Genomic DNA, 17518 nt, shown 5'->3' on the forward strand with positions numbered 1-17518 from the left:
GGCTCCTGCTTTAAAGCCTCCTCCACCCCAGCATCCATCTGTAGGCTCCACCAGGGTTAAAGAAGTTATCTCACTGCTCAAATTCTGCATGTCAGTAAATCTGCTAGAATAGAAGAGGTTGGAGCCTGACACCTAAACAGTCCTGCTCTGCTGCTTTTCTAAAGGTTTGAACTATTGTAAATGTGAGCTGACTGAAATCAAAGAACAACAACATTTAGAGCTGAATTAAAACAGTGTTGAAAATGAAAGAGGTCATGAATGTCAGATTTTTATAGACTACAAACTTTGTTGGAAGCCACACATGGATCACTTCAAATGAAAGTCTGTCAGTCTGTTGATATTCTTTACAAAACAAGAGATTCAGTGAAAACTGCCTCAATCAGAATCAGCTTTACTGGCCAAGTATGCAAACACAACAAGGAATTAGACTCCTATTGGCTTTGCTCTCAGTCTACAGGAATTTAACAGCCAATAAAAAATCAATAAAACTGAACAAAGTTTTTAAAAATGAAGATTTAAAGATGTAGAAGCTCTTGTTAGGAATTACTTCTAGTATCTACAAGTCAATGCATTGATAAAATGTCTGCCAGATGTACAGAGGGTGCAAGGATGCTGACTAGACATGATCAGAAGAATCAAACATGCAAGGATGTGGGCAGATATCCATGAGGAGGATAAGATCATTGAAGAGAGTTGATGATTGATTGGTGCAAATGTGCGTATGAGGAGAGGCTTTAGCACAGATATAAAATATTGAAACGTTCACTAGTAATGCCGTCTATGTCCTACTGCTCAGAAATTCAGGAAAATACATAGAAAACAAATGGAGACTCTTGAATGAAACTGCAGTTTAACAATATAAAGGAATCCTGTATTCACACAGCAGCTGTAGACCTCAAACCTTTACCATCAAAGACCAGTCCCATTGGTTTCTCCTCCACCATGGTCAAAGCTGCTATCATAAGTCCTGCCCCTTCTTGATTCTGATTGGTCAGTGATGGAGACGTGACCTTGATGAGCTCAGTGCTGTTCTAGAAGTGAAAGTGTTTTAATGTGAGGACGCTGAAAACACTGAACTCTGTTGGTTTGGTGTTAAAAATGAATCCTGACAGTGTGAAAAACAGCAGCTGTGGACACAGGCTCCTGAAGTTTGTTAAATGAGTGCTTTTATTTCTGAAGCCTCTCCAAAGGCAGAGGAAATCACAAACTACTGCTGTTCTATTTCAAACAGTAAATACGTCACTAAACGCTCTCTGACATCATGATGCCTTCAAGGACTGTTTGCCTTTAAGCTTCAAGTCAGCAACATCTGAGAGAGAGCGTGCTACTTTACAGGATTACTGATGTGAGCAGGACTGAAGTCCCTGCTGCTCTTCTTGGCTGATCACTGATAAGAACTCATGAAGTCCCTCACAGTGTGGAATCTCTCTTTTATATCCTCAGATGGAGGGACAGTGATTAAAGAGAGGATCCTGATTGTCCTGCTGGTCAGAGAGGAGGAAGCAGCAGCAGCATCTTGTGTGAGGTGAGTCTGTAACTGGGCCGTGTTACTGGGAGACTGACAGACCAATCCCAACCAGTGGAGATGAGACTGCTCTGAGATCAGCTCCACTGTGGACCTCCTTCATGTTTCTATTCAAACAGATTCTCAGCGTAAACTGCTTTAGGACTAAATGACTGAAGATGAACGCCTCCATGTGGATACAGATGTTGAGCTTTCAGTCACAGCGCCCCCCTGTGGAAATACATGAACCAGGGTTAGCTTAGCTTTGGTAGAGGCTAGCTTTGGCACACGATAATCTCCCACTACCAGGATAAACATTTTCTGATCCCTGATCTTTAACAAAGAGCTCATTACCAAAATAAATGGGACAGCCATGTTTCTCCACTGTTTAATCTCTGCTTTGATTTTGGCCTTTCACTGATTTTATTGATATCATTGATCATTGGATTTTAGTGTTTATTTGCTGTGTTAATTGTATTTCTTTTATCAGCTCATTTGTAAATATCTGATTACTTTTATCCTGATTTTAATGTTATTTTGTGTCTGTCTGGTCTTTGTGAAGTACTTTCGGCTGGAAAAGGAAAAAAGGTGGACAGATATTGTTCTCTCTGGGTCAATACAGTTACAGATTATTAGTCAATGAGAGCCATAACTGATATTTGGAGCTGATATGTATTTAAAGTAAGGATGAGCCGCTGGTGTCAGTCATTTAAAAGTTAGATTAACAACATGTCCGTTTTCTAACCCTGGCCTCCAAAGCTAGAAATCAGCTCTATTTCTGACATGTGCTGTTGTCTGTAAAGGAGAGCTACGAGGAACTGAACATTTAGCATGAAGGCAGGAGAGAGCAGCAGAGGGAGAGGCAGAAAAACAAGCCAGAGTCAGAGAAGCTAACTGCTAAGCTAAGCTAACAATTCAGCAGATGGCGCTAAAGAGCCAGAGTGCTTGATGATGACCTGCAGACGTCTAAACCAACAGCTACCAAACAACAGCAGTGATGAGAAATAAAGTCAAATCAACAGTTTAGCTCTGGCTCTATCAACAGGAGAGACGGCACAGAGAGAGACGCTGAAGTGGTGGGAAAACAGGAAGTGATGTCACACTCTCACTGTGACAGGCTCCTGTGTTTATTGGCTGTTAATGTGTGGCGTTTAACCAATCAGATATCAGAGCCAGAGGGAAAGGCTCACATCACAGCAGAGCCAAAGTAGCAGACCTTTGAACCAATGACTTTAATCTGTGATCAATAAAGGAAAATATCTATACAGATCATGATGAAAATGTCAAATCTGGACCCTGATAATCAGCCAGGACCATCATGGATCCACCTCTAGTCTGGAGGCTTTTACACAGAGAAAGCTGAGTTGAGTTGTTGTGCTATATGATGGTGTGAAAACAGCTGAATAATGCTGACTCACTCTTTTATTTTCATGAGTCATGTCAGCGTAACAAAGGATCCATTAGAAGATCCAATCATCCATCATTTTAACCAATCGTTTTGATGTTTACTCCAGTCTGATGTTTGAGTCTTCTTTTTTCTGATTCTGGGATTATCAGCTGAATCAAGTCCATCAGTGGAGTTTGATCCTTGATCATATTCATGTTTAGGGGCGTCCTGTTCCTGCTATCACTGCTTTCTGCCAGCAGATGTCACCATTTCAATGTTTTCTCCCAGACTGATGGATCTGAATACATTCTTCATCTGCGAGCAGGAAACCAACTTTGAAATTCTCACAGAGAGAGAGAGAATATCAACTCTCACATTTGTTCTGATATTTCTGAATGTCATCTTCAAGTCTGTTTATTTTCTGTTTTTAAACTACTGCCTCCTACTGGACAGGAGAGTGGAGCACTCCAAAGTCAGATAAAATGATCAATAATCTGTTTGCTCTGAGTCAGATTTGTGATGAATTAAAATTTTAAAGAAGTTGAGCTTTACTCGGCTCTGTCTGCTGTGTTCATCCTCATTTTAGAGGGTAAACCCAGAGAGGGATTTTCTGTTTCAACAGGCCAAGTTCCATGTTAACATAGGAGCCCTTCTTTGATATCACCTTCACTATTATTGCATCCACTGAACTTGTGAGTTTTTGGAGAGTTTCTGCTTGAATTTCTTTGCAGGATGTCAGAATATCCTCCCAGAGCTGCTGTTTTGATGTGAACTGCCTCCCACCCTCATAGATCTTTAGCTTGAGGATGCTCCAAAGGTTCTCAACAGGGTTAAAGGTCACACCATGATGGGGGCCACACCATGAGTTTCTCTCCTTTTATGCCCATAGCAGCCAATGACACAGAGGGATTCTCTGCAGCATGAGCTGGAGCATTGTCATGCATGAAGATCATTTTGCTACAGAAGGCACGGTTTGCCTTTTTGTACCATGGAAGAAAGTGGTCAGTCAGAAACTCTAGATACTTTGCCGAGGTCATTTTTTACACCTTTAGGGACCCTAAAGGGGCCTACCAGCTCTCTCCTCATGAATCTGGCCCAGAACATGACTCCGCCCCCTCCTTGTTGACGTCCTGGCCCCGTTGGGACATGGTGGCCATCCACCAACCATCCACTACTCCTCCATCTGGACCATTCAGGGTTGCACGGCACTCATCAGTCAACAAGACTGTTTGAAAATGAGTCTTCATGCATTTCTGGGCCCACTGCAACTGTTTCTGCTTGTGAGCATTGGTTAGGGGGGCTGAATAGTAGGTTTATACACGACTGCAAGCCTCTGGAGGATCCTACTGTGAGATATTACAAACTGTAAAAACTGCCCAGTCCTATTTTGAATGGAGGAATTCAGCCAAAAAAGACAAAATTGTTGATTCAACAACAAATTCCTTTTACCAAGTAAACCCATTACATTTCAAATTTAAAGTAGGTTTAGAATAAAACACTGCTGAAGGCCGGTGCTCTGGCCCTAATAAAGCAGTGTGCTGTAACTTCAGCTCTTTGTAGCTCAGCTCTGAAACATCAGGATCCACATGAACCAAAGTCAACCTGAGGGTCTGATCCGTGATGAACTGTGTTTTCTGTTGGCGGTTCTCCACCATGGCAGAGGTTCACTGGCTGCCGGTAAGAGGAGGTGGTATTGATCTTGGACGATAACATCAGCCTTGATCAGAAGGGCATGTTTAATCAGGCACCTATCTCTGATTTTATCATTTATATTTTAAACCATTTTTCTATATTTAATCACATTTTAATAAGAATTGTTCTGACTAATAATTTCAGCCCCCTTTGTTCCTTATTTCATAAAAATTCCATAAATTGAACAAATTTATTAGAATCATTTTGGTCCTTCATTTTTCTATAAACACAAACGATTCATTCTAGGAACTGCGACCAAGACAGAGAGAACTGACAGCACTCGGCCGTTGACCTGTGCCATTTCTAGTCACTCCTCCATCCTGAGCCTAGCCTAGCCTAACCCTGGTGTGTAATGTTACATCCTGGTCTGTTTACAACATTTGTGTTAACCTTGATCTGTATGATTATAATTTTTTTTTTTGAGTGGAATTACATTTCTGGAATGTTTTTTAAAATATTATTCTGGTTTTGGAATTGAAATCTTAGAATACTTTTAGTAAATAATTTTTATTAACCCTCAGGCATCACTTTAATTTACTACCCTTTAAAGCCAATAAGGACAAAAATGTCCACTTCCAAAAAACTGCTATAAAAATGTAATGGATTCATATTTTTTCTGCTTTTTTTGTATAAATCTCTTAAACAACTTCAGCTGTGCTCAAAACTACTAAACATTCAATCATTCTGAGGATTTTAACCCTTTAATGCCACTTTTATAGTCATGCTGTGAGCGTTTTTCACTGAGGAATAATGTTAATGGGCTTTAATAGCGTGTTTTTTGGCCATAAATTTATTGAAATAAACCAGTGGGCAGTGTATTTCGACCATTTTCACAGTGAATCTTAATGTCTGTTTGAGGGGCCACTTTTAGTACATCTCTTGTGTTTAAGTTAAGAATGAATTGTTTTACGGCTTTCAATCATTATCTGCAATGATAGTCTTAGAAATAAGCATTTCTATCCTCCATTGCCCCGAGATTAAGATGAATCAACTAGATACCATACGCTTTGATTAATTCTTGTTTTTTCTTAAAAGTTTGGTTTCCATTGAAAGTTGAATTACCATGAATATACAGATAAATTCACGTCCATTTCCGTTAGAACCACAGTGGCCTCGTTGCCTCGACAATGCAGAGACACACAGATACACTGGACTGACGGCTGCCCTGACGCAGTGTTCGGCTGGTTTGTGGAAAGACAGAGTTGAAATGATCCTTTCCACAATGTTTACAGAGCCTGTTGTTTTCTAATAACTGACTGAATTAGTGACAGTTCCTATCCAGTGATCGCTAATCACAGAAGCTCAATAATCCATGAGAAAATAAACCGGGAAACATTTCAGGTCGGACATAATTGGATGATACACAGCCCGTAACATAGACCTGATTATCCTCAAAAATACAACTTGAAAGAACCTCATATTTTATCAAGGGACGTTTATACAATCATGACAATTATTTTCACTCCTGTATTTATTTCAAAACCAAGAAAATCACTTCAAATCAATTGTTATCACTAGACTTATTTTCCAGAGAAATTGCCTTTACTTGCAATTTTGAGCTTCCTGTCAACAGTAAATATGGTAATCTACATCTCCCATGAGTCTCAGCGATTGTTACTACGATGACGACAAGGTCTGCTTCTCTGTCAACTTTCACAGGTAAGTATGGTTGTTAGGATTCTGTCTGTTATTTTAAATGTTTTAATGAATGCCTTTCTATGCTTCTACTAGCGTGGTTTAAGTACCAGGGCAGTAGAAAAAAGTCCAGCTAATGAGTTCACCATTATCATCCAAAACAAGTGTGTGATACGAGTATCTGCCCGACTATTTTAATATCAATACAAGCTAAGAAACACTCCACTGATTCTGACTGAGTGTATAGTGGAGTATTACCAATGACCATGAATACCTGTTCATTAGTTTTTCACTAACTGATCGTTTAACTATCGTCCTCACTACCGCCATGGCCGTGTGTGCCTGGACACTTTAATATGACGGAAGCTGGGGCGCAGGTGGCCGAGTGGCTAAGGTGCACCCCATGTACGCGGACGGCCCGGGCTCGAATCCGGCCTCAGGCCCCCCACCACATGTCCCTCCCCCGCCCTTGACTCTATCCACCATCCTCCTCTGTCAAATAAAGGCACAAAAATGCCCAAAATAAATAAATAAAAATATGACGGAAGCTGCATTTCATTTAGGGGTCCTCAAAAATACATAGAACCACCGCTGTGAAATCTGCATCAAAGAATTCCATAACATCATCAGTTCTGTCAGTCTGGGAATTCTTCATATCCTTAGTTTAAAAAACTGAAGTGGTTCTGTTACTTTTCCTTTATTTCACAACTTTTTTTACAATTTAGCCTTACAAGATTTTTCTCTTGAAAACAGAGAGCAGCTGGGGACAGGAAAGGAACACATCCTGGAGGAAACTCTTCACAGGACTCCAAAAGGGGGCTGGAATCATGTGGTTGAGGTAAGGTTTACTGTTAATATGCACAAACAATCAGCATATCAGATAAATACTTCATTTGGCTATTCACTATCAGCTGTATTGGCCAAGTATGCTTACACAACAAGGAATTTGACTCTGGTTAGTTTTGCTCTCAATGTACAGGAATTAAACAATGAAGACAAAAATAAATAAACTGACAAAAGTATAAAAACAGAAGGTTTCAATATGCACAATCAATCAGCACATCATTGATATTCAACCAGTTGCTTAGAAAACATTTTTGTTAAAATTACTTCAATGTTTGTTGTTTTTCAGAACCAGGTGTGTTTAAATGGCTTTCAGGGCTCCCCTCAAGACCACAGGCCCTCAAAGCCTTAACCTCATAGCAGAGAGCCCTGCTCATTCAATTGGTTTGGTGGGTCATCACTGAGAAAAAAAGGTAATAGTTAACTATTGTCACTACAGAATCACAGTCACTTTACTAACCACCTGAAAATCACTCCTCCAGCCACCTGGCAAACTATTGCTTATTAATTAGGATACCACCATTATTTTCCATCCCTGACTTATTTCTTAATCTTTTCAGGAGCAGTGTAATTCTGTAGTTTTTGGATAGCATATACTGTATTTCTGGACATTTCTGTGAAATTTAAAGAACACTCTGCCCAGTTAAACTTGAGTTTTAGGTTTTATTGCATCTTATCATGTTAATATCTCATCATGAAATGCAGAGTACATATCAAGTCATTTCAGACAAGCAGACTGTCCTACTTCTACTGTCTGCTGTTCATATATTTCACTTAATCTAAACAACTTTGCATCACATTCTAAAGTACATTCATATAGAAAATCATGTGTTACACACAGAAAAGGGGGTGTGTTGTTAGACCATCAATCCCTGTCAAATAAAACTCTAATGCATGAAGTATATTACCATGATGGCAGAACAAAAGATGCCCAGTCCTCTTTTGAATGGAGGAATTCAGCCAAAATGGACAAAATCATTATTCAACAACTAATTAATTCCTCTTGTCAAATAAACCCATCCCATTTCAAGTAGTCCTGATCAGGTCCGCACACCCAGGCTGGTGCTAGGGCCCTGATAACAGAGTGAGCAGTGTGCTGTAACTTCAGCTCTTTGTAGCTCAGCTCTGAAACATCAGGATCCTCATGAACCAAAGTCAACCTGAGGGTCTGATCCGTGATGAAATGTGTTTTCTGTTGGCGGTTCTCCACCATGTCAGAGGTTCACTGGCTGCCGGTAAGTGGAGGTGGTATTGATCTCTGACGATAGCATCAGCCTTGATCAGAGCATGGGCGTGATCAGGGCATGTTCAAGTTTATCAGAGCACAAATAAGAGCTAGTCCAGTGGTCAGAGGAATCAGATCAGTCAGTGACAGATAACTGTGAGTAGAGATTTATTCTGACTAACCTGAAGATCATTTCAACATGATTTGGTTTGTTTTGTTGTTCTGTGGCTTGGCTTTGGCTCAGGATGAGACTACTGGTTTAAGCTTTTCTGATTCAGGGCGATGTAGGACTGACATGTGTGATCTCGTGAAAAAGGTTAATCTCATGTCTGAAACACTTGACGTTATGAAAATCAGAATGAATGACAGTGAAACCAAACTGAGGGAGAGTGAAGAAAAGCTTAAGGAGACTGAAATCATGCTGCAGATGAGTGAAACAAAACACCAGGCAACTGAATCCAGGCTACAGGCCAGTGAAACCAAACTCCAGGCAACTGAGTCCAGGCTACAGGCCAGTGAAACCAAACTCCAGGCAACTGAGTCCAGGCTACAGGCCAGTGAATCTCAGCTACGGAACAGTGAAAATCAGATTCGTGGACTGATGAACAAAGGTAAAGTGAAGATTAATTTATTCTGTCACAGTGTGTTCACAGACACTAAAAACATATCAAGGTTTTGTGTTTGGGAGTGAAAATGTTATTTTGATTTAAAAAAAAAAAAAACGAAAAAACGATGTGGAAGAACAAAATACAGCGAAAAAAAAGTTTTGTCTTTCAGAATCATAAAAACTTTTGTTGAATGAATTTGAAGTGACGAGCTGAAACCAACTAGAGGTCTGTCTTTTAGAGTGAGGGTTAACAGGAGGGTTATCATGAAGTATACTGAAGTTCATTGAAAGGCACCCAGTGTGACATATTATAACTGACATTTGACCTTTGTAGACTTTTGGTCATGATGACACAAACATATTGGTTGGTTTCATTTTTTAAGAGCATTTAATTTCTCCATCACAATTTAACATAGTTGTAATACTTTCTTTGAAGAAACAACCAGAGTGGCCTTCAGTGCAGCACTGGGAGGAAGCGGAGAAAACTTTGGACCTTTTAACACCGAAATAACTTTAATCTACAAAACAGTGATAACAAACATCGGGAGCGCCTACAGTTCAGCCACAGGTAAGACTCAGAGATACTCAGTTGGCCATGTGCTTTTATCCTTCACCACTTACAGGGGAGGAAAGTGCCAAAGTTTGAGCAGCTGGATCAAGTTCTACGTTTTTGATGGTCATACTTATCAGGACTCATACTCAACTGATTTTTTTTCTCTCAGTTCATCTATGCATTTATTGATCTATGCTTTCTGTGCTGCCATGGAGGGCTCTAATATTCTCTCTTTCTCCCAGGTATCTTCACCGCTCCTGTGGCAGGTGTTTATTACTTCACCTTCTTTTATAACACTGAGAAGAACCAAAAAGCTAACCTGAAGCTCTACAAGAACTCAGAGAGGATTGTCTCGGCTTATGAGATCAGTTCAGACACTGACAGAGATGATACAGGAGGAAACGCTGTGTTTCTGCGGCTGTATCAGGGAGACCAGGTGTATGTGAGAATGGGCGACGATGCACACGTTTATGGAAACGACTACTATACAACTTTTAGTGGTTTTTTGGTCTCTCAAATGTGAGATTGGACACTGATCCAATCTATCATCATTCTGTTTGATGAGAGTACTTAGTTGATTATAATATAGAAAGTTTTACATGAAGATTAGCAGTAATATCACCTCTTTATTCTCTGTGATGCTGAAGTCTGATGTGAAGTCAACAGGATATTTTGAAAGAAATAAAAATGTAAAAACTGCTCAAACAACAACAGCTCCTCTGTACCTTAATCTTACCTGACCCTCCCCACAGGATTAACCATGTCCATGTTTTCTTTGCATTTAAATGTTTTTGTCTTCAGTAAAACCTGATTAATATTGTTCATACACTGATTTAGCATTGATATTCCAAGATGACAACATGAGACTAACTCTGGGATTGTCAATCTTTCCATCATGTTCACCTTTCAATAAAGTTTACTTCAAATTCTCTTTACTCTCACCGTGTTTCATTGGTGGTCATCAGGGTTTACTCCAAGTTTTTCTGGCCTCAAATCCATGAACATTTTCAGGCCCCCTGTGGTCAAAGTGAGGCCCTCTGATATGCCCCCTCTACACCCCCCTGAAATAAAGAGGCGATTCTGAGTAATGATTAAATCATCAAACCAGTACTACCACAGACCTGCCTGTTTGAAGAAGTGTGAGCTGAAAAAGTTCACAAATGATTCTTTATAAAGTTTATCTAAAAGCTCCCTGGGTTCCAGGTGTAGATGAGATTTCACCTGAGATGCTGAAGGCTCTGGATGTTGTAGGGCTGTCATGGCTGACATGCCTCTTCAATGTCTTGTGGAGGTCTGGGGCAGTACAGAATTACAGAGGTTAACTACAACAATGTCAAAGAGGCACACGAGCATGGCTGGCTACAGCTAGCTGGTGTTCTCTGGTCTGCCGGCTCCTTATGTCCTCCTCGGCACACTCCTTTCTGATTGGTTAATTCGGAGGTGAACCTCTGCGCCAATCAGCTTCCCCCGTGCAGGTGGACAGAATCAGTCATCAGCTCCTGCTGCAGTGGCAGACACTCTCACCAGAACACACACAGCACACCAGGACACACACACACTCAAAGGGAGGGAGGTAAAGTCCCCAGAATATGGCGGCGGCCATAACAGGATCTGATGTTTTCTAAAAAAGTGCCAAGACCAGACAACATGAGGTTGGAGGAGTTTTGAATAATAAAAAGTATTATTTCTGATTTGAGTTATTGAGCTGAAGACAATCCTGAGCCTTCCAGCAGGTGGTATCATTTAGACAGTCTTTTACAGCAGCTAGGCTTCTAGGTAGGGACCAAGAACTGGTTCCAACTGGCTCCATCCATCGACATCATTTACATTTTATCTTAAAGAGGGGGTATTTTATTTTTCCGATTTTAAAACATAAAGATAAAGTCACAATGTTGGGTGTCCATACTCCACGTATGCAAATTTTCAAACCGCAAGATAACCTGATGTGGCAGTAATCTTGGAATTAGTTTGTAAACTGTTGAAAGCGGTTTGTTGGAAATCTCTCTGAGATCTTCCTGAGACGAGATTTCGATGGAGCAAACTGATGAGGTCAGCGCTCTGTGTGATTTTAAACAGAGATTGGTCTTTATAATAATAATTTATGTCTGCATTGTGCTTCAATGGAGAGCTCTGTCCTGCCGAGTGTTTACAACGATCTTATTAAAAGTTACAGAATATTCAGGCACATAAAATGAGCAACAAGAAGTGAATAATTTCATCTCCATTTCACATTAAACTGGTAAAGTTTAGTTTAAATGTTTTTAGAAACCCTCAGTGGTTTCTGTTGTACCTGGCATGGCAGCAGCAGGAGTGAGTGTACCTGTGAGAGTGCCTAATAATTTCTCATCACTGATGTATACCCAGAAACAAGAATTAGAGCGTTTTTAAACTCATGTTGTCTTAGATCACATTAGAGCCAGCGGTGCACGTCTAACAGTTTGACTTTGGAGAGGACTACCGCGGTGCCAGAGCCGTGCCCGCGCCATCTGTACGCCAGGGTATACATGAGTGTTTGTCTTTTGCACAACTGTCCCGACATCATTAACAGGAGTTCAGTCATCTCTTTTAAAGCGTGTTCATACACAGGCAGTGGTGCTGATTATCTCTCTAATATTAGCATTAATGTATCTTATTAATAGAATCTTTCAACCCTGACATATTTGCACATATGTTAAATCAATCAACATAGCTACCCTTTCTTTCAGTGCTACCTCTAGGTAGCCTGTTACCACAACTTTGGCTGTAACAGATATTTTATAAATGAAGTAAATATGTGTAGAATTATGTTTGACATGATAAAACTGGAAGAACTAGCAAACAAACAGCATTTCAAGAATAACAGCCAAATGTGTGAAATAAGACTAAACCTTTAGTTTCAAAGGTTTTTTAGTCAGTAATGTGTTATTTTGACCTAGTAATGTTTTGATAACGTAAGCAGAAATACATTTTTATGACCCTATTTATGCATGTGGTTTGCAAAAATGGCGGACCAGCCTGCCCAAACTGGCGTTTCTAGATAAAATGGCAAAATGTCAGACAAACGCTGATATCAGGACTTTATAGTGAAACAGGTCATCTACTTGTTTTATTAATAGTATCAAGGCTGCATGAAATAATGGATTTATGAAGGGGAAGTATGTTTAATGACACTATTTTGTACCCTAGTGTAGAAACAACAAAGGACTACAAATATGGAGCTGATTTCCTTGAGACTGCACGTTGTGGCTGTAGGGAGTTGTAGTTTATTTCAAATATTAGCTATTTCCCCATCATGGAAAGGTTCAAGGACTGAATTCAAGGTCTAGTGGGGGTTTATGTGGATGCTGTTATAAGAAGGCTGTTATAAGCCTTCAAAGATGCCCTGAGGTCAAGGTTTGAAAGTCATTATCTCACAGCAGGGGTCATGTGGAGACCTCATCTTCACATATGTTTTCCCCATGATGAGACCTTTCCAACGATATATGTATTGTAGCTCTATGTCAAACAATTAAACTTTGCAATTTTCTTGGGACATCCTCTTACAAATATACTTTCAGAGAGCACTTTGAACGCCCACTACATAAAATTTAGAATGTTGTTTATTTGTTTGTGTTTTGTTGGTTCATTTGTTTTAATGTTTGTTTATATGTTCTTTTGTTTGTTTTGGATCCAGAACAGTATAAACTAAGGGGGGTTAGGCTTAGATGATGGTCTAAAGGGCTTTGTTTAGGGTTCAGGTTGAATTCATAAGTTTAAGTCTACATATTCCACTTTTACTCCACAGATTGTCTGAAACTGCTTGAGTACTTACTACTGTAATACATTGTCATTCATGAGTACTGGATTCTATTTTTCCCCTCCACTACATTCACCTTCATCCATGAACACATCTCAGAGGGAAACATTTTAGCCCACTTTAACCCAATGTCATTCATTTAAGCTTTCGTATCAAAAGTTAGTTTTCCCCCACAATTAATGATGTAATCAGATTTACAAGTCTTACAGATAAAACAGGTAGGTTCACACTGTTTAGGCCAATGAGACCTCACTAAAATAATCCAGGTCCTGCTGTATTTCAGCTCCACCCAGTCCAGTTTTCCCATTAAACTTCTTTCAAAAAGCAACAAAGAGAGATAAACTCAAAGACATGGAGATGTGAGCATCAGAACCATGTGTTCGATCATCTCACTACTCCTCACATACGTTGTCTGTATGCTGAACAGTATGAAAAATAGTTCAAAATTCAGTGTAATTCTGTAGTTTTTGGATAGCATATACTGTATTTCTGGACATTTCTGTGAAATTTAAAGAACATTCTGCACAGTTAAACTTGAGTTTTAGGTTTTGTTGCATCTTATCATGTTAATATCTCATCATGAAATGCAAAGTACATATCAAGTCATTTCAGACAAGCAGACTGTCCTACTTCTACTGTCTGCTGTTCATATATTTCACCTAATCTAAACAACTTTGCATCACATTCTAAAGACCACCAATCCCTGTCAAATAAAACTCTAATGCATGAAGTATATCACCATTTTCTTCTAAACAGACTGGGCTGTCATGCAATTACAACTTCAGTGTTTCTAACACTAGCCAAAAGTAAAGATCAGTTTCCTGACCCCTGTGAACACGTAGTTTAAAAGAGCCACTTTGTTAAGGAGAATTAAAAAGTTAAACACCTAAAATCATCCATTAAGTGTTTTTTTCTCTTACCTTTGTTTCTCAGAGTTTACCCACTAAACCAGGAGAAGGATCAGGAATCTCTGCTATGAGGTTAAGGCTTTGAGGGCCTGTGGTCTTGAGGGGAGCCCTGAAAGCCATTTAAACACATCTGGTTCTGAAAAACAACAAACATTGAAGTAATTTCAACAAACATGTTTTCTAAGCAACTGGTTGAGTATCAATGATGTGCTGATTGTTTGTGCATATTGAAACCTTCTGTTTTTATACTTTTGTCAGTTTCTTTATTTTACCATGGTGACTGGGTTGCAACAGCTCTGACAGTGTTCCCTCTGAGTGGACAAACATCCCAAACAAATAGTGCTAAAAATGTTTACGGAACAAAAGATGCCCAGTCCTCTTTTGAATGGAGGAATTCAGCCAAAAAGGACAAAACCGTTGATTCAACAACAAATTCCTCTTACCAAGTAAACCTATCACATATACCTATCACAAGTAGTCCTTATTAGGTCCTCACACCCAGGCTGGTGCTAGGGCCCTGATAACAGAGTGAGCAGTGTGCTGTAACTTCAGCTCTTTGTAGCTCAGCTCTGAAACATCAGGATCCACATGAACCAAAGTCAACCTGAGGGTCTGATCCGTGATGAAATGTGTTTTCTGTTGCCAATTCTCTGCCATGGCAAAGGTTCACTGGCTGCCGGTACATGGAGGTGGTATTGATCTCTGATGATAGCATCAGCCTTGATCAGAGCATGGGCGTGATCAGGGCATGTTCAAGTTTATCAGAGCACAAATAAGAGCTAGTCCAGTGGTCAGAGGAATCAGATCAGTCAGTGACAGATAACTGTGAGTCGAGTTTTATTCTGACTAACCTGAAGATCATTTCAACATGATTTGGTTTGTTTTGTTGTTCTGTGGCTTGGCTTTGGCTCAGGATCAGACTACTACTGTAAGAGTTTTTGAATCAGGAGGGTGTTGGACTGACATGTGTGAGCTCCTGAGAAAGGTTAATGTCATGTCTGAAACACTTGACGCTATGAAAACCAGAATGAATGACAGTGAAACCAAACTCCAGGCAACTGAATCAAGGCTGCAGGCCAGTGAAACCAAACTCCAGGCAACTGAAACCAAACTCAAGGCCAGTGAATCTCGGCTACGGAACAGTGAAAATCAGATTCGTGGACTGATGAACAAAGGTAAAGTGGAAATTTTATTTATTCTGTCATAGCGTGTTCACTAAAAACATATCAAGGTTTTGTGTTTGGGTGTGTGAAAATGTTTTGATTTAAAAAAACGAGGAAGTTTCTCATATAGGAACAGCAAAAAAAAAAAAAAGTTGTGTCTTTTAGAATCATGAAAACTATCATTAAATGAATTTGAAGTGACGAGCTGAAACCAACCAGAGGTCTGTCTTTTAGAGTGAGGGTTAACAGGAGGGTTATCATGAAGTATACTGAAGTTCATTGAAAGGCACCAAGTCTGCCATATTATAACTGACATTTGACCTTTGTAGCCTTTTGGTCATGATGACACAAATATATTGGTTGGTTCCTTTTTTAAATAACATTTAATTTCTCCATCACAAACTAACATAGTTGTAATACTTTCTTTGAAGAAACAACCAGAGTGGCCTTCAGTGCAGCACTGGGAGGAAACGCAGAACACATTGGACCTTTTAACACCCGCACAACTTTAATCTACAAAACGGTGAAAACAAACATCGGGAACGCCTACAATTCAGCCACAGGTAAGACTCAGAGATACTCAGGTGGCCATGTGTTTTTTCCTGGACCACTATCAGGGGAGGAAACTGCCAAAGTTTGAGCAGCTGGATCAGGTTCTACTTATTCTGATGGTCAGACTCAGCAGGAAATTTTCCAGCTGATGTTTTTTTTTCTCTCAGTTCATCTATGCATTTATTGATCTATGCTTCCTGTGCTGCCATGGGGGTTCTAATATTCTCTCTTTCTCCCAGGTATCTTCACCGCTCCTGTGGCAGGTGTTTATTACTTCACCTTCTTTTATAATGTTGAAAGTACACATAGAACCTTTCTGCGCCTCTACAAGAACTCAGTGCAGATAGTCTTTGCTTCTCAGTACAGGTCAAAGACTTTTGGAAATGATAATGGAGGAAATGCTGTGTTTCTTCAGCTGCAGCAGGGAGACCAGGTGTATGTGAGAATGATGGAAAATTCACACATTTATGGAGGCAGCTACTATACAACTTTTAGTGGGTTTTTGGTCTCTCAAATGTGAGATTGGACACTGATCCAATCTATCATTATTCTGTTTGATGAGAGTACTTAGTTGATTATAACATAGAAAGTTTTACATGAAGATTAGCAGTAATATCACCTCTTTATTCTCTGTGATGCTGAAGTCTGATGTGAAGTCAACAGGATATTTTGAAAGAAATAAAAATGTAAAAACTGCTCAAACAACAACAGCTCCTCTGTACCTTAATCTTACCTGACCCTCCCCACAGGATTAACCATGTCCATGTTTTCTTTGCATTTAAATGTTTTTGTCTTCAGTCAAACCTGATTAATATTGTTCATACACTGATTTAGCATTGATATTCCAAGATGACAACATGAGACTAACTCTGGGATTGTCAATCTTTCCATCATGTTCACCTTTCAATAAAGTTTACTTCAAATTCTCTTTACTCTCACCGTGTTTCATTGGTGGTCATCAGGGTTTACTCCAGACGTTTTTCTGGCCTCAAATCCATGAACATTTCAGGCCCCCTTTGGTCAAAGTGAGGCCCTCTGATATGCCCCCTCTTTCACGAAGCCCTCTACACCCCCCTGAAATAAAGAGGCGATTCTGAGTAATGATTAAATCATCAAACCAGTACTACCACAGACCCGTCTGTTAGCAGAAGTGTTATCTGGAAAAATTCACAAATGATTCTTAGTCCCACCAGAGACTCATGGAGAGACCGGAGGAATCGAAGCATAAGACTGAAGTCAAAGGACCGATGTTTAACAGTCCATGGGACGTCCTTCTCTCTGCAGCGTCAGTTGAAGTGACGTCAGTTTGTGATGACAGTGTCAGCTGATCATCAATCAGCTGATCATCAATCAGCTGATCATCAATCAGCTGTCAGGAGGCAGAAACAGCTGTGTCTGCATAATTTGTACTGTATTTATTCTAAACAAATACCCACGTTTAGTGTTTGGTCTCAGTGTGGGATCAGAAAACACCTGCATGAAGAGAAACCTGCAGTATATAAAATATATATATGCAAACATTTTGTACCAGCAAATGCTTTATTATAAAGTTATTTATTATCCTAATTATTCAGTGTGAAGGCTAATGATCAAACCTGACGCTCACTAACATCAGACTGAAACTTTATTGACCCTACAATGATTTAAACGTGTTTCTTCCTGACAGACTGCTGC

General features: G+C 39.8%; 3 protein-coding genes across 3 annotated transcripts in view; all 3 read left to right on the forward strand.

Annotated features, from left to right (window-relative positions):
- Window positions 1-17518, forward strand: part of LOC121514194 (NACHT, LRR and PYD domains-containing protein 14-like) — a gene marked incomplete at its 5' end in the record, with an annotated part of 69560 nt that overhangs the window by 12771 nt on the left and 39271 nt on the right. The gene's annotated exons all lie outside the window — the stretch shown is intronic.
- On the forward strand, window positions 8398-10377 carry LOC121513777 (complement C1q-like protein 3). Its single transcript, XM_041793741.1, has 3 exons — window positions 8398-8897; window positions 9330-9461; window positions 9689-10377. The coding sequence occupies exons 1-3, from the start codon at window positions 8486-8488 to the stop codon at window positions 9967-9969; spliced, it is 825 nt and encodes a 274-aa protein (XP_041649675.1). The 5' UTR covers window positions 8398-8485; the 3' UTR covers window positions 9970-10377.
- LOC121513778 (complement C1q tumor necrosis factor-related protein 3-like) lies at window positions 14904-16772 on the forward strand. Its single transcript, XM_041793742.1, has 3 exons — window positions 14904-15304; window positions 15724-15855; window positions 16084-16772. The coding sequence occupies exons 1-3, from the start codon at window positions 14998-15000 to the stop codon at window positions 16362-16364; spliced, it is 720 nt and encodes a 239-aa protein (XP_041649676.1). The 5' UTR covers window positions 14904-14997; the 3' UTR covers window positions 16365-16772.

The sequence above is a fragment of the Cheilinus undulatus genome, linkage group 8 (genome assembly GCF_018320785.1).
Source record: "Cheilinus undulatus linkage group 8, ASM1832078v1, whole genome shotgun sequence".
NCBI classification, from domain to species: Eukaryota; Metazoa; Chordata; class Actinopteri; order Labriformes; family Labridae; genus Cheilinus; species Cheilinus undulatus.

Bases quoted from the DNA above. Each gene is read 5' to 3' on its own strand.
- LOC121513778 (XM_041793742.1), top strand. From the start codon at position 14,998: ATGATTTGGTTTGTTTTGTTGTTCTGTGGCTTGGCTTTGGCTCAGGAT. The intron at 15,305-15,723 runs GTAAAGTGGAAA...CTTTCTTTGAAG, and splicing joins TCGTGGACTGATGAACAAAG to AAACAACCAGAGTGGCCTTC. The intron at 15,856-16,083 runs GTAAGACTCAGA...TCTTTCTCCCAG, and splicing joins CGCCTACAATTCAGCCACAG to GTATCTTCACCGCTCCTGTG.
- LOC121513777 (XM_041793741.1), top strand. From the start codon at position 8,486: ATGATTTGGTTTGTTTTGTTGTTCTGTGGCTTGGCTTTGGCTCAGGAT. The intron at 8,898-9,329 runs GTAAAGTGAAGA...CTTTCTTTGAAG, and splicing joins TCGTGGACTGATGAACAAAG to AAACAACCAGAGTGGCCTTC. The intron at 9,462-9,688 runs GTAAGACTCAGA...TCTTTCTCCCAG, and splicing joins CGCCTACAGTTCAGCCACAG to GTATCTTCACCGCTCCTGTG.